Consider the following 24,553-nt stretch of genomic DNA (forward strand, 5'->3'; position numbering starts at 1 on the left):
CCAAAACAAATTACCAAATCCCAAAACAAATTAACAAATCCCAAAACAAATTAACAAATCAGAAAACACATTAACAAATAAAAAAACACATTAACAAATCCCAAAACAAATTAACAAATCCAAAAACACATTAAGAAGTCAAACAACACATTAACAAATCCGAAAACACAACGACAAGTCAGACAAGTCAGACAACCCAGAAACGGTAGTGTATCGTTTTTGAATGGAAACTTACTGATCATTGGACAATACACCTGTCACTCAAGATATACAGGTATGGAATCTTATGTGTAATGTGTAAAGTTCTCCGTTTAAATAAAGTTCTCCGTTCAAGAAAATAACAGAATTAATCCACAGTAATCCATTCCATCCATCCATTCCAACTTTTCCCTGCGGCAGACTGTTGAACTTCATGTATACTTTGAGTGACAGGTGTCTTGTCCAATCACAAACTATACCAACCGCTTCCGAGTTGTCTGAAATGTCGTTGTGTTTTCTGATTTGTTAATTTGTTTTCTGATTTGTTAATGTGTTTCATGGTGAAACCTGTCGAATGTCATCAGTAAACTGTGTTTTGCACTTTCCGGCCACCGTAGTAGACAGTTAAATGTGCACACAGTTTACTCATGACATTCGACAGGTTTCACCATGAAACATTGTGTGTATAAAACACTGTCAGATGTTAGCACTGGACTTTCCCTGGTTCTGCAAAAAAAAACCTTAACTTTAAGGTCAGAATTAATATATGAATGAGTATATGAGGTGCATGTTTAGTCCTTTACAACGATTTTAGTAGCATCAGTAGGTAACATAACTCTGAAAACAGTCCTAATATCAGCATTTCTATATGGGAAGGTAACTATATAGGACATAGTAATAAGCTCAGAAAGCAATTATGTGTTCCGTTTTTGGTGAATTATCACAAGTACTCAGCTATATAGCATCTAATAGCAAAGTTCTTCATCCACATAGTCATCATCTATGTTTACAGTATTTTGTTACAGTGTTCCTTTCCTTAACACCAAACCTTCCCTTAACCTCCTCATCACTCCAATCACTACTCTCTTCCATCTGTGAATACTCTCTATTACCTCATCTATCTCACTCCAGAATCTCTTCTTCTCTTCTACCTCACAGCCTACTTGCGGAACATAACCACTGATGACATTCAACATCACACCTTCAATTTCTAACTTTAAACTGATTAACCTGTCTGACACTCTTTTCATCTCTAAATCATTTCTCACTAACTCATCCTTCAGGATCACTCCTACCCCATTTCTCTTCCAATCCACACTTCCTTCCTAACAGTAGCCCAATTTCTGCCTGCACCCTGTAGGTCGACAGTACCGGTGGTCGTTGTTAACCCAGGCCTCAACCAATCTTGTATGAAATTTGAAAATATGAAGAAAAAAAAAAATTGAAAATTTGAAATATAAAAAAAAACAAACAAAAAAAACACCTTTGACACTTTTTCATTGTAACTCTGACCAAATGTTTTAAACTCATGGTATCTTAAGTATGTAACTTAGTGATCCAGCATTAATGTATTCAATGTTAGAGATTTAAGCACCTATGTACGTCGCTCTGGATAAGGGCGTCTGCCAAATGCTGTAAATGTAAATGTAAAATGTAAATGAAATTTAAACACCAGATGCTGTTTCTATTTATCGGGACGTGGGATTAGCAAAAAAAAATCACTGGCTTGCAACCCCTGTATCTAGATTATTATTATTATTATTATTATTATTATTATTATTATTATTATTATTATTATTTTCTCCATTGTTATTGAAACAATCAGATTTGAGTTAAGCAGCTGAGGCTCTGCACAATTTCAAAAAAGTTATGTTCTGCAAATTGTTCTTTTTCCTCCACAAGATGGCACAGTCAGTTCTCTTATTGTATGCGCTAAGCCCCTTGTCACATCTTTCAGAGCTGACTTCTTGGATTATGAATATTATTTTACACAATATTATAAGCCATAAATAATCTTTAATTCTTTTATATATTGTCGCTGTCGGGCGGAATCCTCGTATTTCCAAAACCATTATTTTTCAGGAAATAAAAAAACGCCGTATTTTTTTGAGTTATTAAACATTGTATCGTTAAAGTTGTTATTATACCTTATATTGCTATCATATACTGTTGTGTACCAACATTAACACATCATTTTCCCAAAGTCACGTTTTATCGGAGATAAAAGCTTTATGACTTGGGAGCAGGGAGATACGAGATTATGCTGTCATTGATAAGAACGGTAAGGACACAGACGTCGCTGCTGCCAGCAGTGTTCAATAAAGTCTGCGGTCACGTTGAGCCTTTTGACAAGAGACAAGGCTTCTATAGTTAACCAGAGCTAATGACTGTAGTTACATACATCTTCCTAAACTATATTTTAAAGGTTTAAGAGCTATAAGTGATGCAATACAAAACACGATAAGCTGATTAGGCTGTCTAATAGGTGGAAATTAGTCTAATCTGCTCGCAAACTTACCTTCGTGGCTCACGGGTTTCTTTCTGCACAGAAGCATTACAGCTATCAATTTTTAACAAAACAGGCCTACTCAATTGTATATAATATAACTATTTTCACTTGTTAGTGTCCAAAAAACAGTGTTTTACATGCACAGTGCCAAGAGAGGCATTGTCTATAAGTAGGCTGACTTAAAGTCAGTAAAATAATAATAAAAACAATAATTTAATAGTGTTATCCAAAACGGTCAATTTAATTCAAATATTATATTATGCAAATATTATATTATGCACTATATCCTGCACCACTGTATCCTCCACCACTGTTGCTTCCTCTCTCTCTACACTCTCTCCATCGGAGAAATATCCCGCGAAGCTCTCCCGCAGAGTGAAGAAGAGGTGGAGTTACGAGATTTCTGACAGTTGAAGTGTCCGGCAGCCTAGAAACAATCTACACAGCATCAGTAAAACCTGTGTGTCAGGATCCAGCCTGGACTTTGGCCACGTGCTTTTGTTTATGTTTTATGTCACGTGTCTGCCCCGCCCTTGTCTCTTCCTCCCCGCCTCTGTACACCTGTTCCTCATGTGTCTGATTGTTGTTAGTATTTAGTTGAGCCGTGTTGCCTTGAGCAGCGCAGAATCCTCTGTTGTCTTCTGTTGTGTTGTTCGAGTCGTGTCTGGTTTTGTCTTTGTCCTTATTTTGTGTTTTTATTTAATAAATCCTGGTTTATTTTAGCTATCCTGCATTTGGGTCTGTTTTATCCCCGCGTCCCTGACACTCTGATTATACCATCAAGCTAATTAGTGTCATTTTCAATTCAGCATCAAAATGATCTCTTGTCTTTGGCTTCATTAAGAAATAAAACTGAAACTGCAGTAATCTTATACGTACAATTTCGTTAAAAATGTGACCTGTAATATAATTTTATTTTACTCCAGCAGAGACAAACACATTACAGTAGCAGTGAATTGGATAATGTAAATATTCCACAATTCTGCACAAGAAGCAGTTATGAGTTCAGGTAAACTAGTTTTACAGTGATTTTATTAAGCAGAATCATATTCAAAAGAAATCATTAAAATGAAATGGATTAAAAAATAATAGACTAGAGAAAAAAGTCAAGTCAAGTCAAGAAGCTTTTATTGTCATTTCAATCATATATAGCTGTTGCAGTACACAGTGAAATGAGACAACGTTTCTCCAGGATCATGGTGCTACATAGAACAAAGAAAGGGCTAGGACTTAGTAAGTCTTTGCCACATAAAGTGCAACTGTGCAACCTGGTGCAAACAGTGCAAGACAAGACAGACAAGACAGTGGAGGACAATACAAACAAGACAGACAAGACAGTGCAGGACAAGACAGACAAGACAGTGCAGACAAAAGGTTACAAGACAATACACAAAATACAAAAAAGACAGTACACAAAAGACAGTAAACAAAAAACAGCGCCGACCAACCAGTGTCAATACTGTATGTAAATACTGTAAGTTCAGACAATATTGCAGGGTCTTGCGATCCGAGATGGTGCAGTTCCCAAACCAGACAGTGATGCAGCAGTTCAGAATGCTCTCAATGATAGGATGGGGGAAGGGAGATGTGCCTTTCTCAGCCTTCGTAGGAAGTAGAGACGCTGCTGGGCTTTCTTGGTGATGGAGCTGGTGTTGAGTGGCCAGGTGAGGTTCTCCGCTAGATGAAGACCAAGAAATTTGGTGCTCTTGACGATCTCTACCGATGATCCGTTGATGTTCAGTGGAGAGTGGTCGCTCTGTGCTCTTCTGAAGTCAACAACCATCTCTAGTTTTATCAACATTCAGAGACAGGTTGTTGGTTCTACATCAGGTAGTTAGCTGTTGCACCTCCTCTCTGTATGCTGACTCATCGTTCTTGCTGAACGACCACTGTCGTGTCATCGGCGAACTTGATGATATGGTTTGATGAGTATGAGTGGTATGGTCGTGAGTCAGCAGAGTGAACAGCAGTGGACTGAGCACGCAGCCTTGAGGAGCTCCAGTGTTCAGTGTGGTAGTGTTGGAGATGCTGTTCTCGATCCCGACTGACTGAGGTTTCCCAGTCAGAAAGTCCAGGATCCAGTTGCAGAGGGAGGTGTTTAATCCCAGCATGCTCAGCTTCCCAATCACGTGCGGAGGGATGATAGTGTTGAATTCTGAACTAAAGTCTATGAACAGCATTCGTACATAAGTGTCTTTATTGTCCAGATGGGTGAGGGCTAAGTGGAGGGCTGTGGCAATGGCATCGTCTGTGGAGCGGTTTGGACGATATGCGAACTGTAGGGGGTCCAGTGAGGGTGGTAGCTGGGTCTTGATGTGTCTCATGACGAGCTTCTCGAAGCACTTCATAACTATGGGTGTGAGTGCGATGCGACAATAGTCATTGAGGCAGGACACTGTAGACTTCTTTGGAACGGGGACAATGGTGGTAGTCTTGAGGCATGTAGGAACAACGGCGCTGCTCAGGGAAATGTTGAAGATGTCCGTAAAGACATCCGTTAGCTGTTCTGCACATTCACTGAGCACCCTGCCAGGAATGTTGTCTGGTCCAGCAGCCTTCCGTGGGTTAACTCTGCATAGAGATCTCCTCACGTCGGCCGTGGATAGACAGAGTACCTGGTCATCGGGGGGAGGGATGACCTTCCTTGGCATTACATTGTTCTGTACCTCGAACCGAGCGTAGAAGTCGTTGAGCGCGTCTGGGAGGGCGGCGTTGCTATCACAAGCAGGTGAAGCTGATCGCCGGTATGCCCTGCCACATGCGCCGGGTGTCCCCGCTGTCTTCGAAGTGGCTGTGGATTGTCTGGGCATGTGCGTGCTTTGCCTTTCTAATGGCTCGGGACAGTTTGGCCCTTGCTGTTCTAAGGGCCACCCTGTCCCCTGTTCTGAAGTCTAGGTTTCTAGTCCTCAGCAGCGCACACACGTTAGCAGTCATCCACGGCTTCTGGTTGAAGCGTGTGGTGATGGTCTTGCAGACGGTCACGTCATCAATGCACTTGCCGATGTAACTGGCCACTGTTGACGTGTACTCTTCCAAGTTGACGGAGTCGCCGTTGGTTGCAGCCTCCCTGAAGATATTCCAGTCAGTCCACTCAAAGCAGTCCTGAAGAGCAGAGGTGGCTCCTGCTGGCCAGGTTTTCACCTGGTTCAGAACCAGTTTTGAGCGTCTGACGAGTGGTCTGTATGCTGGAATTAGCATAACAGTGATGTGGTCTGAGTAGCCGAGGTGGGGGCGGGGCTCCACACGCTATGCACCGGGAATGTTTGTGTAAACAAGATCCAGCGTGTTTTCACTTCTCGTAGCAAAGTCCACATGTTGATGGAATTTAGGGAGCACTGACTTGAGATTTGCGTGATTGAAATCTCCGGCAATGATAAACAGTCCGTCGGGGTGAACATTCTGCAGATCACCAATAGCTCCGTATAGCTCACTTAGCGCCTCTTTAGCATTAGGAGGAATGTAAACTCCGACAATGAAAACAGTAGTAAATTCGTAGTAAAAGCGACTGGTTTGTTCTTCACCTTTGCGAAATACACCACAATATGTTTGTAAACCTATTTAACAGGCTTTTAAACAAACAAACAATGTATAGAATCAATATTTCTCATACTTAAAAGTCTTCATTCTGTCATTAATTGTTTACTTCATGTTCAGGACAGCTTCCAGAAGAATGTAAAGCCAGAATGTTTCAGTAAGAGTCAACACTAGATCATGTGATGCTGTGGGAGGAGCTTCATTAACCTTTATGAACGTCTCAGAGTAAAGAAAGAATATTTTCATTCAGCTAAGACCAGCCATCATGTTCACTGTTATATTCACGTGTCTGTGGTTCTCACTAGGTGAGTTTTGAATTTTTGTTTTAAAAATAATTGTGTTCAATTAGTGATGTTTTTGGAATAAATGATGCATTTCTACTTTATTATGTAAAGTTAAAACATTATATTCTCTTCTCTATGACAGGTGACTCCATGGCAGATTCAATAAAGCCACTTTTCACTCATAAAGTTGTAGATGAAGGTGATGATGTTACTCTGTCCTGCAAATATGAAACAAGTGCTACAGGAAACACCCTGCAGTGGTACAGACAATATCCAAAATCTAATCCTGAGTACCTTTTTTATGTTTATGAAAATGGAGATCTAAGTCCCAACACTCCCCCAAGAATGACTGCTAAACTTCATGGAGATAATCAAGTGGATCTGATCATCTCCTCTGCTGCTGTATCAGACTCTGCTCTATACTACTGTGCTCTGCAGCCCACAGTGACAGGAAATCCAGCTGCACTGTACAAAAACTAACACACAGTTTTGTTATATTGTACGCAGCTCTACTGGTGATTGAGAAAAATATGTGCACTTTTTCAGGCAGTCTTTCACAGTGCATCATGCACACAAATTCACACACTCCTTGACTCCTTGGGGCAATTTGAAGTGCAAATTAAATTAGAAGTGCACTAAAGACAAGCTGTGGCTCCACATATGTAACACTGAACTCTATAAAGTATCTAAGACCATTCACTCAGACCAGCGCAATGAGGTAATGTAGAAATCTCCAAAACTAAGGAAAGAGTTTTAGGCTTTGAAGGATATAAGAATTAGACCTCACATGCTTTGTCACTTATGTTGGGATGGAGTGTAAGTCTTTGTAATTTACCACTGCGATGTGTGTGAGTTAAAGTGTTGTTGTTTCATTTTATATGATGTGTGTACTTTAAATAGTTTGTGTTACAGTTTTACACAGGAAACCTTCTCTCCACATAGCATTATCTCTACAGATGGTATAACCACAACAGACCAATTCCTGGTTTTTATACACAAGTGACTAGAACTAACTTATTTATTAGAGCATCTTTTTTTTCTGCTCATTTGCAGTGTTCAGTGTGAGAAAGTTCAGTTCAATTCAGTTTTAACACTGAACACTGTTACAAACACAGACCACAGATTATTACATTGCTCTGAACTGACACTTTAGGAAAACAATGTTACTTATCCACCCTGTTATAACAACTGTTATTAATATTAATAAGTCTACATTAACATGAAATGCTCATTTCAGTTTAAATGTTAAGTGATTCATAGTGTATTTGTATATTCACGTGTAAATAATATCCAGATAAATACATTTGAAGCACATTTAAATAAAAATGAATTGTTTAATAAGAGATGTTTTGAGGAAACATACTACAGAATATGAGCAATTGTGTAGTAAAGAGTTTAATAGAGAAATGCTTTCATTTAAAAGCTGTAAATGTTTTTAGTCATAATCATTGTTAACTGTGTATATTCATTTGATGCGTTCATGTTGTTAGGCTTTACTGGTTCATGTGTCTTTAAGAGTAAATAATCACCTAGTAATAAAAACCAATAATAATAATAATAATTCCTGACTGTGGTTATTCTGCCACAGTGTCACTGATACTGTGAAGTGATGATCTGTACAAAGTTATACTACAACAGTGTCACTTCCTGGGTGTGGCCTTCTAGAGACGTGTAAAGTTCAGCACATACAGCACTATTATACAGAATCATCACAGAGCTGTGTTCAGAAATGGCTCAACTATACAACTTACTGTGCATAGTGAGATACACACCACTGATTCTCACTGTAATTACAAGTCATTAACTTTCAATTAATTCATTGTATTAGCTGACTGCAAATTTTTTAAGTGTCAATCAAGCAATCTTATATTTTTTACAATATTTTGTTTGCAAAAATTAGTTAAAGATTTCTAACATTTCTTACATTTTCTTTTTCGCGCCAGAGAGTTTTGCAGATAAAATTGGGCCAACGGATGAAGTTACCAGCATTACCAGGAAAGAAACAGACACAGTTACTCTGAAATGTTCATATGAGTCAGATGAGATGTAAAAAAATAATAGACAAGAGAAAGTAAAGAGTCTGGTTTGTCCCTCACCACAGTAAAATACTCCAAAAAATGTTTGTAATCCTATTTAATAAACGGGTCATTAGTTTTATTCACACCTCCATTTCCATTTCCCATCCTGCATTGCACCAGACTCCCACAATGCACACACTTCCACATTCATTAGTTCATTTATAGTTCATTTTATTTTACTGATTTATTTTGTCCTGCTATCAGTTTGTGTTTGTTTACCATGTGCACAGGACAAGCTACTCATGTGAGGCTGAAAGCTTCAGTATAAATCAACAGTCTGTCAGTAACATTAGTGACACTGACATGTGATGCTGTGGGTGGAGCTTCATGAACCTTTATGATGTTAACATATACAGAAAGAATATTTTCATTCAGATAAATTTATAGATTTATTCAGATAAAACCAGTCATCATGTTCACTGTTATATTCATGTGTCTGTGGCTTTCACTAGGTGAGTTAAGATTATTGTTGATTATATCTGAAATATTAAGTGTTGTATTTATAATGTATATAATATATAATTATATGTATTTAGTGATTAATTAGTCTGTGTTGTGTTAAAGAAAACATAGAATATGATTCAAACATGTTCTTCTGACATTATTATTTAAAGGTTAAAAACATTATGTTCTCTTCTCTATGACAGGTGACTCTATGGCAGATTCAATAGAGCCACTTTTCACTCAAAAAGTTGTAGATGAAGGTGATGATGTTACTCTGTCCTGCAGATATGAAACAAGCTCCACACAAACCTACCTGCACTGGTACAGACAATATCCAAAATCTAAACCTGAGTTCCTCCTTTATATTTATCAAAATGGAGATCTAAGTCACAACACTCCCCCAAGAATGTCTGCTAAACTTCATGGAGATAAAGAAGTGGATCTGATCATCTCCTCTGCTGCTGTATCAGACTCTGCTCTATACTACTGTGCTCTGGCGCCCACAGTGACAGGAAATCCAGCTGCACTGTACAAAAACCTTTTGTTATATTGAAAGTGTTTGAATTTAAGTAATTTACACACTATTTTTGGTAATACTGTCTCTCTTGCTATTTATAAAGAGATATAAATATATATATATATATATTACATGTTGCACATTTATTCTAGTTTGACAAATGTATGACAAAAGGATTATTTGACAGCCAATTGTATTATTAGCTTCATTAACCTCTTTATCCTGGTCACAGATCTGTAGCTTTTATTGGGAACACTGGGAATGGGGGAGCAATGTGTGAAAATCTGAAATCCAGCGGAAGGCCATGGAGACACAGCGAGCCATTGTACAGACAATCCTGAAAAAATTAGATTATAAATAATACTATGTAAAAGCTGATGAAAATTCAGTTTTCCATCACAGAAATACATTATATTTTAAAGTAGATTAAATCAGAAAGCCATTGTAATAATACTTCACAACAATATTTTACAAACTGTTTTGTCCTGTATTTTTGATCAAATTCAGGCTTGATGAAAAAAGATACTTCATTTAATCTTATGAAAAAGAGTTACCGGACCCAAAGAACCTCACACGCTCACACTAGCATGCATCTGGTTGCCAAAATAGCTCAATTGGGAGAATGTTAGACTGACGTTCCAAAGGTCCCTGGTTTGATCCTGGATTTTGTCATTTGGTTTGAGTGGAGACAGGTGGTGTAAGCTCATATCCTCAAGCTATATCAGCTAGGAAGTGCACATGAGCTTTGCAAAGCCCTTTTTATGGCTTTTTATCTTGTTGTTCTCAACAAGCTCGTTTGGTAAAAAAAGCATGTCTGAGAGATACATTTAAAGACCCCATGCATTCATAGCGTGTTTTGGAAGCTTTTCTTCATGATTAGGTGGCCAAGAGTTTCAGGTAATGGACTACAAATCCATTTTTCTGAACAGAGTTACATGCAGTTAGTGTGGCTGAGCGGTCTATGCCCCTGAATTAAGTTGCTCATCTTTTTGTGAGTGTGGGTTCAAATCCCACTGCTGCCAGGGATCCTTCTATAGGCACAGGTTATGTATGCTAGCTTTTCCCTGAGTCTGTGCTAGAGTGGGGTGTGATAATCTAGCTTTGGGTCTTCATCTTTGGGCCATATTTCTGTGCTAGCTGGAGACAGTAGTGATGGCAAAGTGAAGCTTTCTTGAAGCAGTGAAGCTTTCAACCAAATAGTATCGGAAAAACATTCATTACTCGAAGCTTTTCAAATCAGAGCTCGATGAGGACCTCTGCTGGTGAAAGCGCTATCACAGAATGTTCCACAACCAAACAACGTATTAATTTTAGAAGCAAAAATTAATGAATTGACTTTTAATTAAGGATATTTTAAATTAAGGATAGATTAATAAATAAATGAATCAATATATTAAATACATGACCAAAGCATGTTCCATTGCATACGCATGGTAACTCCAAACATAAATGTAATAAAGATAACTTTTTGTATGGTGAATGTGGACATTTTGACTCACTCACTCATTTTCTACCGCTTATCCGAACTACCTCGGGTCACGGGGAGCCTGTGCCTATCTCAGGCGTCATCGGGCATCAAGGCAGGATACACCCTGGACGGAGTGCCAACCCATCGCAGGGCACACACACACTCTCATTCACTCACGCAATCACACACTACGGACAATTTTTCCAGAGATGCCAATCAACCTACCATGCATGTCTTTGGACCGGGGGAGGAAACCGGAGTACCCGGAGGAAACCCCTGAGGCACGGGGAGAACATGCAAACTCCACACACACAAGGCGGAGGCGGGAATCGAACCCCCAACCCTGGAGGTGTGAGGCGAACGTGCTAACCACTAAGCCACCGTGTCCCCTGGACATTTTGACTGTTTTTAGAAAAAAATCAAACTCATGAATGTTGAAGGTACATAAGTGCAGACACTTTTACATGATTATATATCTGTCTTACAGACTACTGTACTGTAGGCTAGATGAATGCTTTGTGCTTAATTATGTTTTATTAAAAATCATCAGTCAGCAATCAGGTGTCCACCAGTTCAGCGTGACTATATAGACACACAGTCTTATTTGTAAGTGTGAACTTGTGAAAGGGATATTGTAAGACTTCTTGAATGAGTGACATGGATGATGTATTATTATAGGCCAGATGTTGGGAGCAAATCAAACACTGGACCTAAAAACAGATTAAGGATAGACCTTGTCTCAAAAGTATAAAGTGTGAACCATTTATAAAAATAAATATATATATGACAAAATATACGACATGAAATGTTACTAAATTTAAGTTATAGTACAGGCTTCACAACAAAATCATATATATCCACCTTATTGGGCGAAATCAAATGAAGGTGTTCCCATATTTCAGAACGCGATCTTTTTTGTAACAGGCTCCATTGACAACTCGCAACGATAAGCTCTCCTAAACTCGCTATACAGTAATAGATTCTGTGTAACGCAATACTCCAATACAACACACGAGGGCGCGTCGCCTTTTAAACCTTTGAATAAGATAACGAAGCAGTCACGTGGGTGTGTGTGAAACGAAGCTTCCGACGTCATTGGTCACGTGATTTTGCCAGAACGAATCAAGCTTCGATACAAAGCTTCAATGAAAATTGGTTCATTTTAATACACACGCCTCAGAGCTTCGGTGTCACTGATAACATCACTAATCTTTGCTGTGTTTATTGGATTTTTGTGTTTTTGGATATCATTAGTAATTACCTTAGACTTTTGGATTTATTGCCTGTTTTTTTGGATTTGTTTGTTGTCTTTTCTTCATTAAAACCTCCTCATATATAATCTAATCCTTCTGTCTCTGTGAATCTCTCACAGCTTCATTCCCTCTCGTTTGTTGTCATAGTTACTCATTGTCTCTGCTTTGTTATTGGTTCCTGTCTGATATATATCCACTGTTTGTTCACTTCCCTGGGTCTAGTCGTTGTACATGTTTCTGTTTCCTGTTAGCTCTGTGTTCTGCCTAGTCTTGCCTGTCTGTCTGTTTATCTGTTTCTTGTTTTTGATTAATAAATGTTTAAGACTGCATTTGGATCCTCACTCGCCTTTGCCGCATCGTGACACATACCTAATACTGCACATATACAGTATGTGTGTGTGTAAATATCTATCTATCTATCTATATATCTATCTATATATATATATATATATATATATATATATATGTATATATATATATATATATATGTATTAATGCAAACTTTAAACACTAAATAACTTAATACACATTAATATAAACAGAAAAAAAATTGACATAAGTTAAGTAGAACATTTCACTTTGTTTTCTTTTTTCTGCCACACATCTCTGGCAGCTTTCTGAAACACCTTCCAGGGGCCTGTTGCACAAAAGTAGAATTAAGACATCCAGAATAAATGACTGAGCTGCGCTCAATGAATCCAAAACAAGTGCTTCCGGGCTTAATTGGTTGCACAAAGACCAAGCCAGGATGAGCAGACATGGATTCATCAAGCCAGGTGAAACCAATCCTGGATATGTGCACGCTCACGGCTCACTCAAACAGACCCGCCACCGATCACAGATTCACTGATTCACCATGGCAACTAGAGTGGCATACTTTTCCCCGTCGGAGGCACAAATCCTCACGGAGGCATACAAGGAGGTAAAAGACATAATTAAGAAGAAAGGCAACACCTCCACAGTGATAAAGCAAAGAGAAAAAGCGTGGCAAAGTATTGCAGACCGCCTGAATGCATAAGTAGTGCACAATTACACACTCACCGCTCCGCTAAAAACATTACAATTACAATCCAAATTCACATCTCCAAAAATGCAGTTGTACTCTGATTATGAAACATTTGAGTTTTTAATTGAAATGGACTGCGGATATGAGTGAAATTGTGTAAAGTAACTCCATCGCACTGTATAAGGCTTTGATAATAATTTACATTATTACTACGCTCACTAGTAAGGTTTAATCTTAGCCGTTGTACTCTGATGAGATTTTGTGTTGACAGGTGAACTCTCTGGTGTGTTGCTGGGAGACAGGGTGTATGGCTGCCAGCCTTTTCTCCTGACACCTTTCACAGACCCCCAGGAAGCACAGCAGGCCTACAACCATGCCAGGGCCAGGGCCAGAGTTGAAATGACCTTTGGCCTCCTGAAGGCACACTTTCACTGCCTTTACAAATTAAGGGTCAGGCCTGTGAGGGCATGTAACATTACTGTGGCTTGTGCTGTCCTCCACAATGTGGCCTGCCTGAGGAAGGAGAGGGCCCCCAGAGTGCCACCAGCCATGGACTGGGACAATCCGGCAATCTTCCCTGATGACGACAGTGGTCGGCTGCTGAGGGACCAATATGTGTTGAATTATTTTAGTTAGTATGTGTGCTTTCAATTTTGGTTAAATATGTCCTGTGGTGGCAGAGGAATTTGGGTTTTTTGTGTTCAATATACAGTATATATATTTTTATAATTGATTTGGCCTCTTGTGATGTTTGTGCTGTATACTGTGTGTAATAGAAGCTTACAGGGAGGCTACTGCATCCATTCATTTGTCTGTTCAGTTGATGTGTATGGATTTGTCCTGCATTTATTTCAGTGTGCAGACATGCGGGGTGTGTTTTATATACAGACCTTTGAATGTGTATTTATCCTTTTGCTGTATAATATGCTTTGATTCTGTGCTTTCCATCTTGTAGAGTCACTATGTGACTTCAGTGTCGAAAGAAGCTGATGGTTTACCTGCTTTGTTTTATCCTTATTCAATAAAGGAACATAATGTTACACTTTGTGTTTTTATATTTATATGGAATGTGTATTTTATACGACAGAGTATTAGGGCCACACTAAGGAAGAAGGAAAAAGTCATAAATTTATGAGGCTGGTTCTTTCTGCGGAAAAGATGCATATACTTTTTACAGTCCTGATACTTATGACAATGTGCTGATGTGCCAAAAGATTAAGTATGTCCTTGTTTGTGAAACCATACTGAAGAACAATTCCACGAAATGCCCCACAGCTGTCATTTTAACAACTGTCCTCCTCTAAAACGACGGGTTACAATATTATTAAAGAATTCATTCTCAAAGTCTGTGAATTTTCTTTTTTTCCTCTGTGGCCCTAATATTCTATCATTTTATATATAGCCTTATAGTCTATGGGAAACTGTAAATTATCTAATGATAGCAACATCATCTAAAAATCATCATTTATCCAAAATGATTGAAATTAACGATCACAAATGTTTAAACAATGACAGTGGGTCTAGTTATATGTGATAACAATGTATAGTGGGCAGTGGAATAACTATTGGTTTCCGTTTGTGGTGACTGCTGACTGACATAAGGGATGAGATTAAATAGATCCTAGAACTTAGCCTGGTCTGGAGCAGGCTAGCTCCACAGACTAAATCTCCATGGTAATTTATACCATAACATTGTACTGCCCCCTAAACCAGCTTTAGTGCAACCGGATCACAGATAAATTGAGCCAGGATCACCAAGATATCCTGGCTTAATCCCTTATCCTAGTTTTGTGCAATAGGCCCCTTGTCTCTTTGTTTGTTGTCTTTAGTGTCCTTGTGTTTCTATCCCTTTGTGTGTTTGTGTTCCCAAGAAGACACCCTGTTCCCTGACATACAGATTTGGTACCTTTTTATGTAAATTCAGTGATTTTGCTTTATTATTTACAGTCCAGAAACTCAGGAACACAGTGATATGAGTGTGAAATTATTTTATTGCCACACTGCACTACCGTGTTTCAATCAACATGAATCTGAATTAAAATCAGGCCATAAAAGACCTTTATACTAAAGTAAAAACAATAACTGAAATTGAATTCTCTTGTCTTTGAATTGAAAAATAAGAAAACAATAAAATCTGATCCACAGTCTATTTATTTATACTTATTATATGTTCAGCTGTATACAGTATCTCCCTATGTTAATAAGAATAGACAGAGTGATACATTTTCTTATTACGTTCGGCTTATCATATATTTTTTACTACAGAATAATCTAACTCCTTATATTTTTAGCAAAATTTCCTGGTTTCTGCACTGTCACCTGACTAGCTGAAATCTCCACAGAAGCCATTAGTGATTGTATTAGTTGATTAGTTTATGCAACTCTGAAGATAAAAAGATCTGTTTTCTTGCTGTGATAGGAAGTCATCAGGAAAGATAAAATTCCGCAAAGTCTTTTTATTTATCCGGGATTAATTAAGTAACAATTGTTTGATCCTCAACAACCTCCATAAACAAACTCAGGTGAGAACACCAGAGATTTAAATATGTAGTCATTTTGTCACTAAAAATTAACCAGCATTCTGATACTAGGTGGGAATAAAGTGCATCCGATAATTCAGTACCAGTTTCAAACACCTTTAGCAACAATAATATGAAGTAAAAGTTTTGTGCAGGAGTTCATCAGTCTCTTACATCATTTTGGGAAACTATTGTCCAGTCTTCTTTACAACATGGCTTTAATTCACAGCACAGCATTCCAGTGAGGTTGAGGTCTGGACTTTAAATCTGCTATTCCAACAGCTTCATATTTTCTTCTTTGCCATTCTGTTGATGTCCAGCATCATCATCCTGTTTTATGACCTGATTCCAGCTCAGACTAACCTCTGGACAGATAGTCACATTTATCTCAGGATTATTCTAGTAATAAAGTGGATTTCATCGACTGTCTCGAATAGGTTTATATGACTGAACATAACAATCTGACCTCGGACTGAATTTGCTGTGACGCTCACTAATGAAACGTACAGAGCAACTATATTGAAGGTTTTCCCCACATGTAAACAGTCCTATTGTAGGATAAAGTCTATGATTTAAACTATGGCAGGAATCTGTATAAAAATATTCAGTAAAGATTTTCATTTTTAATTTTGGAGCATCTTTTGGAGCTCATTGAATAGATTTATAAACTGTGCATTTAAATAAGGTTACATATTATGACACATTTTATGTGAGTGATGCTTAAAAGGTTTTGTATAACATTGTACATTGGTTTTTGATGTATTATAATTAATTAGTTATTTAAACTATGGTTTATTAGTGCCAGGAAACGACATGATGTGGTTTGAGGCCACAGCTTATTGACGACATGACGTCACTATGACGCGGCGCCTGTTTTGAATTCGGCGCTGTTCCAGAAAGCTGCGATTTAAAACACGCTTCTTTACAAACTCACTATCAACGCTCTTATCACGCCCTGTAACACGTACGGATTAGACGACTTGTTTACGAGTATGGAGAGAGATGATGAGTGAAGACAGGAAGCTGTGCGGTTTATGAACGAGATGCGATTGGACGGGTCGCTGTGTGACGCGGTGCTCAGAGTGGACGAAGTGGACTTCAAGGTCCACAAGAACATCCTCTCGGCGTACAGCCCGTATTTCAGGTAAAAAAACAAACACAACTTTTCATCTTAAAATGGTACCTAATGAGCAAAAACTATACCGAAGATGAAATGTTATTTACATTAGTATTAAATGAACAGATCCATAGTCACAACTCCGCGAGTCTGATTTAATGATGATTTCTTAACGCCGACGTTTCCTCACAGCCATCTGACTGAAATCCACCCTGTTACACGATATTGTAATAAAACAAGTGTCAGGATGTTAAGGAGCGCATGTCCAGTGTGTGTACTGTGTAAAACACATGCGGTGACAACTGGGCTGGAAATAAACTATGAAGTGTTTGTTTTTTTCGCTGATATTTAGCTCGAGTTTAGTTTTCTTCGGCTACACCGTCTTCATCTTATCTTCATGGAAGAATATTTATATAGTGATAGATTTTATTTCTTTTTAACAATCTGGATTTGCTGAATGATTCATTATAGTGTCTGAAGTACAATTAAAATGTATTTATTACTGGACTTGTCTACAAGTTACATAAACTACACGTTTGATTGGCTATCGTCGCTCTGATTGACAGGCTAGAGGAACGCCCTCCGTTTAAACTCTCTCTAACTCCTGACTGCAGCATCCACATCATCAGGACTCTAGTCTATTGTGTGGAGATATTTTTAATATATGTTTTAACTAATATATGTTATTCTCTTCCTGACCTGCAGAGCTCTATTCACAAGATGGAACAATCTGGATCAGAGTGTGCACAACATCAATGGTGTATCTCCAGAAATCATGGATCTTATAATCCATTACATGTACACACAGGACATTCAAGTCACCACTGATGAAGTGGAGACTCTCTTGGCCACGGCCAATTACCTGCTTATCCAAGACCTTGTAATGAGCTGCTGTGAATTCATACAGGAACATTTAAACCCGGATAACTGCTTAAGGATTTGGCAGTACGCTGACACTCACTCGTGCTACGAGCTGCGGGATCAGGCCTACATGTACACGTTGCATCACTTCGAGGACGTCGTTTTTTCACAGTCTGGAAAATTCCTAGAGCTGACCGTGGAGCAGCTCAGTGACATCCTGGAGAAGGATGAGCTGAACATCAAGGAGGAGAAAACAGCGTTCCAAGCTGTATTCCTGTGGATCAGGTATGATCCCAGCGAGCGAAAGCAGCACATAGTGAACCTGCTGCAGAAGGTGAGTGTCAATACACCCGACCAAGACCCTGATGATTGTTCCTACATTGAGTTTGAATGGAACAGAAACCAGACAGTAGACTAACAGTTAGGGATCCAGTGATAGCTCTGAATTAATTTAATTAGGTAATGATGGTAATAAACAATACATGCTAATGGGCAGGAAAAATCTCATTATTTTGAGATCTTCTTGTTTAATAATAAGTCTTTTTTGTTATATAATACGATCTTAATCGTACAACAATTATCTCACAGTCTCCTGTAGAAATTAGTCAGATTCCATATTATCCTACAACCTTCCACATTTTTGCTCCACTTTCTAACCAAAAGTTCTGACCTTTCATATTGTGTTGTCTGTGCTGTGAGGTCAGGTGCGGCTGGCTCTGGTGACTCAGGAATACTTCCTGGAAAATATAAAGAAAAACCCGGTGGTCAGCAGTGTGTGTGAGTGTCAACCCATCATCGCCAACGCCATGAAGGCCATGTACATCTCCAACACCAGACACTCACATCTGTTTACCCGTCCACGGCTCCCATATTCCATCTTGTTTGCCATCGGCTTCAGTGAGGAATCTTCTAAGAACATAGTGGAAACGTACGACTCGAGGCTGGACAGCTGGATGTGCATCTCCAGCAGAGAAGAGCAAGTTCGAATATATCACGGCACAGTGTACTTTGATGGTTTGGTGTATGTTATTGGTGGCTCTGACCTTGTGGAATACTTCAACACCATGTGCACATTTGATCCCCTGGATGGAACGTGGAACGAGGCAGCGCCCATGCACTCGCGCCGCGGCCATGTTAGCGTTACCGTGCTGGACGGATTCATCTATGCCATGGGAGGCTTCGACGGCACCGTGAGTCTTAACACAGCTGAGCGTTATCAACCAAGCACCAACCAGTGGAGCCTCATCCCATCCATGCACGAGCAGCGAAGTGACGCCAGCGCTGCCACTTTAAATGGCAAGGTAAGCCTTCAATTCTCACACACACACACTTCAGCACAGTGAATTGGGGTCAGAGGTCAGGATCATTCCTGATACAGTGCCCTGGTACAAAAAGGGTCAAGGGCCTTTGGCTAAAAAATTAAATTAATCTATTATTAATATTATTTAATGTTCCAGTCCCTGATGAGACCTGAAAGCAGAACCTGGAGACACCCAGAAGCTTGATTACTTTTTGTCTTTTTTTTTTTTTGGTTCCTGTAGATCTACATCTGTGGAGGCTTCAGTGAAAACAAGCATCATTTCACGGCTGAGTGTTTTGACCCTTATTCTAATCAGTGGACCCTGATTGAGCCGATGCACATGCCCAGGAGTGGCCTAGGTGTCATTGCACTGAACAACCAATTGTTTGCTGTAAGAACTGAAAATAACACACACACACACACACACAGAAAATTTAACCATATGACCTATGTACTGATATAAGGATCGAAATTTCAACCTTTAAACAAAAATGACGTCTTAAAATGAGACTATGTGGTAAATGTGAAAATAATTCTATGAAAACTTAATTTTTGAAGAAATAAATGAAGCCCATATCATTGTTTTGTAAGTGGCGGGATGGATACATGTTTCTATTCGCACTGTTTATGTTCATTCACACAGAGAAATCTGATGTTTTATAGATCGGAGGTTTCGGTGGATTCAGTCGGATGCAGAGCATCGAGGCCTTTAACCCTCGCACCAACTCCTGGAGGTTTCTTTCCCCCATGCTTAACCCACGCAGCAACTTTGGCATCGAGGTAACGAACCTGGTGTTAATACAAGATTAGACCCAACTCCAAAACCTGGAGTGAATGAATAATAATGAATAATAATCCATCTATTGTCTACCTCTTCACCATATGATCGTCTTCTTCTTTCAGGTGATGGACGGTCACTTGTATGTGATTGGTGGCTGCAATAATAAAGGCACAACCTCCAGATGCGAGTACTACGATGTGTATAAAGATGAGTGGTAAGAGCAGCTTACTGTCACTTCCAGAGATCTGGGGTTATGTAGTTAAGTTTATCCTAGAAACTCGTAGGGTGTGTGTGTGTATCTTGTAATTATTTAGTGTATTAAACTGAACCCCAGGGTAAATGTGATGTTATGGTGATAATTAAACACAGAAACATTACAAACATGACAAACGTTTGATTTCCTGCAGGTTCCATGTCCAGAATCTGAACATTTCCCGCAGCGCAGTCAGCTGCTGTGTGGTTTCTGGGCTTCCCAACGTCACCGACTACACCACAGAACGTGATGGTTTACTCTAGATGCACAGCTTTTATTATTTTTATTATATTTTATTATTATATGTCATGGTATTATTAATTAATTGCCTATTTTAAGACATAGAGTACAGATTAGGATTTAACCTCTATCTGTCATTTTAAACATTTATTTTATTGTTTTAATCATCTGCGTAATTCACCTGTGTTTATGACACAATAGTCTGTTATCGGAAATCTGTATAAATATTCAGGAATAACTCTTTATTTATTTATTGCATCTTTGGGAGCTCAGAGTTTATATTTATATACAGAACAAATCAATCATATTACGTATTAAGTATTTAATGTAAGTGTGATGAGTAAAAGGTACTAAAAGTAAAAAAAATCGATTTCTATAATTGTATAACGTTCATTACGGGAAATGTTACTTTATACCTTTAAAACTACTCAGGTGTGTGTCAATGAATATTAAATGTTTTAAAATGAATATATATGAATATAACAGTGTATTGATTTTTTTGGTTCTTTTGCATTTCAAAAAATAAAAAAAAAATCATAATGTGCTGGGTGTTAAAACACAATGTTTAATATAAAATGTGTCTTATATGTATATAGAGTTGTTTATTTTTACTTTTTATATGAATCAAAGTGTACAGAATACAAAACTTGTCTCACTTTATTATTGTTACTAAATCTCATGTACTGTATCTATAATATATTCAGCTGTATGAGTGTGGAGCTTCCCGGTTTATTGTAATAATAATGAAACACAAATAAATTCATTAATATTGTTTCATTCATATTGTCTTTTTTTTATCATTTTGACTACATATATTTTATTGTTTTATAATTATTTTGATTAAAACCATGTAAAGAAGGCTTCTAACACAATAAATCTGAGATTTATATTAAAATAATTCAGAAAGATTTTTCTATTTTCTTTTTTTAATTCTGAACAGAAACAATATTTTAGTGTTTCCTGTCTCCTGTGTCCCACAACACTCCTCTTTAGTCAGAAACCAGCTAAAGTGAAAGACAATAATGTTTAATACAATTCTTTATGTATCAGAGACTACACTGAAGCTGAGAGTAGAAATAAAACCAACACATGGATAATTATTTTCAGTACCTGAGCTTAGTTCTACTTTGCAGTGTGATATGTTTTGCTCACAGAAAACACTTTCTACATGGATCAACCTTAAAAAAAAATAAAAATAAAAATAAACAAATGCAACAATAAAAAATGCTGTAATGGATATTAATTTTTTTTTGTAACCAGACATACAGGAAGTGATTACTTCTGTGCAGGACGTTAGGCCTGTTTAGGTTCCTGAAATCACTTTGGAAAGGAAAAATAATGTTAAACAGTTAAGGACATTTTAAACAAAATAATAAAACTTTAGCTTGAGCAATTTTAGTTGATTTTATTCAAATTAAAGTTTTCATTTTCGTTCCCTGTAGAGATTCTAATCCCTGATTCTAATCAAACAATAATAAACTTTATTAAGCTTCCTAACTGTTCACTGAGTCTGTGCTAGAGTGGGGTGTGATAAGCTAGCACTGGATCTGCATCTTTCACAACTCTGGGCTGTATTTCTGTGCTGTTTGCACACAGATGCTTGTTAGTTGACATAAGCAAGTTTATGCTAGAATGTTCCTTCTTGGTGGAAAGCAGAAAGGCCTGTGTGTTCACAGGAAGTGTGTCCGAGTGGTCTAAGGCGCTGGATTTAGGCTCCAGTCTCTTTGGAGGCGTGGGTTCAAATCCCACCACTGCCAGGGAAATGTTTCAAGGCATGGATTTAGTGTCCTGTCTCTGCTAAAGTGGGGTGTGATAACCTAGCAGTCTGGATCTTAACTTTGGTAGATATTTCTGTGCTGGTAAACTTACATGCTCACACTAGCTTGCATCCTGTTTCCGCTCTTTGGAGGCGTGGGTTAAATCCCACCGCTGTCAGAGAAACTTTTTTTTTTTAATCTCACCTAAATGTCTGCTCAGTCAGTGTATTTGTATTTACAATGGTAAAATTTTGTTGCACAGTAACTTACACAAAGCACGATGGAGTTTAAAATATAACTTTAAGTAATATGTAAACACTTTATGTAAATACTCACCAAGATGGAAATTCTTTGACATCATTTTGTGTGCAGGATTTGAAACGATCTGTGTTATGTTATGGAGGAATGCACAGTGCATTGGGGGTTCGGCCTTAATAGTCCTGCAGTAGGCAAAGTGCTGGGTGCATGGGATTGATGAATGTGCAGGGTGGAAATTCAGCTGAATTCCACCCTGCACAAATCTGGTTGTTTTAATCAAGATTATCCTGCAAGATTTTTTTCAATTACCTTAAGTTCCCTATTATAGGCTAACCTGCAATTTTGTAAACCTACCTCAAACAAGAGGCTGAGGCTATAGAGTGCCAATGAACTTTGCAAAGCGTTGTGGGGTCTTAACAAAACAAAGGCTTTACAATGTTTGTGGCTCCCATGCCCTCTAGATATGAATCTTAGGAAAAAGAGTTACCGGACCCAAAGAGACTCACACGCTCACACTCGCGTCCCGTTGTTAATGCTCACAGCATTGTGTCCCATTGCCGAAATAGCTCAGTTGGGAGAGCGTTAGACTGAAGATCTAAAGGTCCCTGGTTCGATCCCGGGTTTCGGCAATCGGTTTGCTTCTACAGAGGTGGTGTATGTTTGTATCATTGGCTAGGGAGTGCCGATGAACTTTGCAAATCCCTTGTGGCTTTGGATCTTGGTGTTCCTGACAAGACCATTTTTAAACCTGTTTGGTAAAGGAATTGTGCCAGAAAGCTACATTTAAAGACACCGTGATTTTCATAGCGGTCTGTTCAATAACTTTTCAATTAAAGCTCATTCATTCATTCATCTTCTACCACTTATCCGAACTACCTCGGGTCACGGGGAGCCTGTGCCTATCTCAGGCGTCATCGGGCATCAAGGCAGGATACACCCTGGACGGAGTGTTAACCCATCGCAGGGCACACACACACACACTCTCATTCACTCACGCAATCACACACTAGGGACAATTTTTCCAGAGATGCCAATCAACCTACCATACATGTCTTTGGACCGGGGGAGGAAACTGGAGTACCCAGAGGAAACCCCCGAAGCACGGGGAGAACATGCAAACTCTACACACAAGGTGGAGGTGGGAATCAAACCCCGACCCGGGAGGTGTGAGGTGAACGTGCCAACCACTAAGCCACCGTGCGCAAGGAGGGGTGGAATTTCCTAGCAACAGCATCGGAAATGGCTTGACGTAGATTCAATGGCAGAGCGTTTTTTTCCCTTTGAACCATCATAGTTCACAGAACCTACCCAGTCATGATAAACAGTAAGGGGAATTAACCTTTTAAACAAACCAGCAGCAAAACGATCTGCTCTAAGTGTACCGTCTGATCCTGCTGCATCCACATAAAGTTGTTTCTCGACCTCCATGGACACGTGATTTAAAGTCACATCTTGTAGAATTACTCCCATGAGAGACCGTCGAACAGAATTATGCGACTGAAAATTTGAAAGTTCATGTTTGGGGAGCAATATCCAGACTTGGAACAGGACCTATCGCAATATTTGATGGGATTATGGATCGTACTTTCTTCGAAGGTGCTATTATTAAAGAAGCTGCTTCCCCATATATTCGGGAAACCTTCGGAGTCCACCACCATTTTTTCCAGGACAATGATCCGAAGCGCACTGCTGCAAGCAGAGTCATTGCTGCAGAGGGTATTAACTGGGTAAAGACTCCACCAGAATCCCAGGATATGAATCCCATTGAGATGGTCTGGCATGCTTTGAAAGATTATATTTGGAAAGAAGCAAAACCAACCTCAAAATCTGAGTTAATTGCTGCCATAGACAAATTCTGGTTTGAGGAACTTACAGAAAAGGCATGCAACAAGTACATCAACAGATGGTTTAAAGTTCTTCCAGTTGTAATGAAGAGTCATAGTGGACATACTGGAATGTAAAAAATAAAAGTTTTTAATTATGTGTTATTTTTGTTGTATTTTGGTAGCCTATTAGATTAGTGCTAATCTCTCTATTGTGATATGCCTCAATGGCAAATAATCAGACAAAAAATGCTAAATTAGAACATAACTACATAAGAACAACCTCTGTATTGCGATATGCTCAATGCAAATAATCAGACTAAAAATCATGTGTTAAACAGTGCTTATTGTTCAGAGAACATGAACTGGAGCTTATTTTTAATAAAAAAAAAATACCTCAGCATCACATATTGTACTTTATAAAATATATAAATAACGACTTAAACACGATATAGAAAACTAAAACATATTTATTGACTGATAAAACTTTACAGATCTTACAACACACAAAAAAAAATATTCATTCAATTTACTCAATTTTTTAAGGTAAGTGGTCGCAATCAATTTATTTA

The 24,553-nt window shown here is 38.5% G+C and overlaps 1 protein-coding gene, 2 non-coding genes and 1 gene segment (V, D, J or C); all 4 read left to right on the forward strand.

The window, feature by feature from the left end:
* The first annotated feature begins 6,287 nt into the window (after positions 1-6,287).
* LOC132847888 (T cell receptor alpha variable 12-2-like) lies at positions 6,288-6,786 on the forward strand. The segment is given in 2 exon segments: positions 6,288-6,327; positions 6,449-6,786. Coding segments are annotated over 2 exon segments (378 nt in total).
* A 9,839-nt stretch (positions 6,787-16,625) lies between these two features.
* LOC132847889 (kelch-like protein 10) lies at positions 16,626-20,176 on the forward strand. The gene is made up of 7 exons (XM_060873396.1): positions 16,626-16,735; positions 17,414-17,903; positions 18,274-18,870; positions 19,111-19,260; positions 19,533-19,649; positions 19,773-19,864; positions 20,058-20,176. The coding sequence occupies exons 1-7, from the start codon at positions 16,626-16,628 to the stop codon at positions 20,164-20,166; spliced, it is 1,665 nt and encodes a 554-aa protein (XP_060729379.1). The 3' UTR covers positions 20,167-20,176.
* Positions 20,177-21,818: 1,642 nt separating this feature from the next.
* On the forward strand, positions 21,819-21,900 carry trnal-uag (transfer RNA leucine (anticodon UAG)). Its single transcript has one exon. It is a non-coding gene; the product is annotated as a tRNA-Leu (tRNA).
* An 814-nt stretch (positions 21,901-22,714) lies between these two features.
* trnaf-gaa (transfer RNA phenylalanine (anticodon GAA)) lies at positions 22,715-22,787 on the forward strand. Its single transcript has one exon. It is a non-coding gene; the product is annotated as a tRNA-Phe (tRNA).
* The last annotated feature ends 1,766 nt before the right edge of the window (positions 22,788-24,553 follow it).

This window comes from Tachysurus vachellii, chromosome 7 (assembly GCF_030014155.1).
Source record: "Tachysurus vachellii isolate PV-2020 chromosome 7, HZAU_Pvac_v1, whole genome shotgun sequence".
Lineage (NCBI taxonomy): Eukaryota > Metazoa > Chordata > Actinopteri > Siluriformes > Bagridae > Tachysurus > Tachysurus vachellii.

Bases quoted from the DNA above. Each gene is read 5' to 3' on its own strand.
- LOC132847889 (XM_060873396.1), top strand. From the start codon at position 16,626: ATGAACGAGATGCGATTGGACGGGTCGCTGTGTGACGCGGTGCTCAGA. The intron at 16,736-17,413 runs GTAAAAAAACAA...CCTGACCTGCAG, and splicing joins GCGTACAGCCCGTATTTCAG to AGCTCTATTCACAAGATGGA. The intron at 19,650-19,772 runs GTAACGAACCTG...TTCTTCTTTCAG, and splicing joins GCAGCAACTTTGGCATCGAG to GTGATGGACGGTCACTTGTA.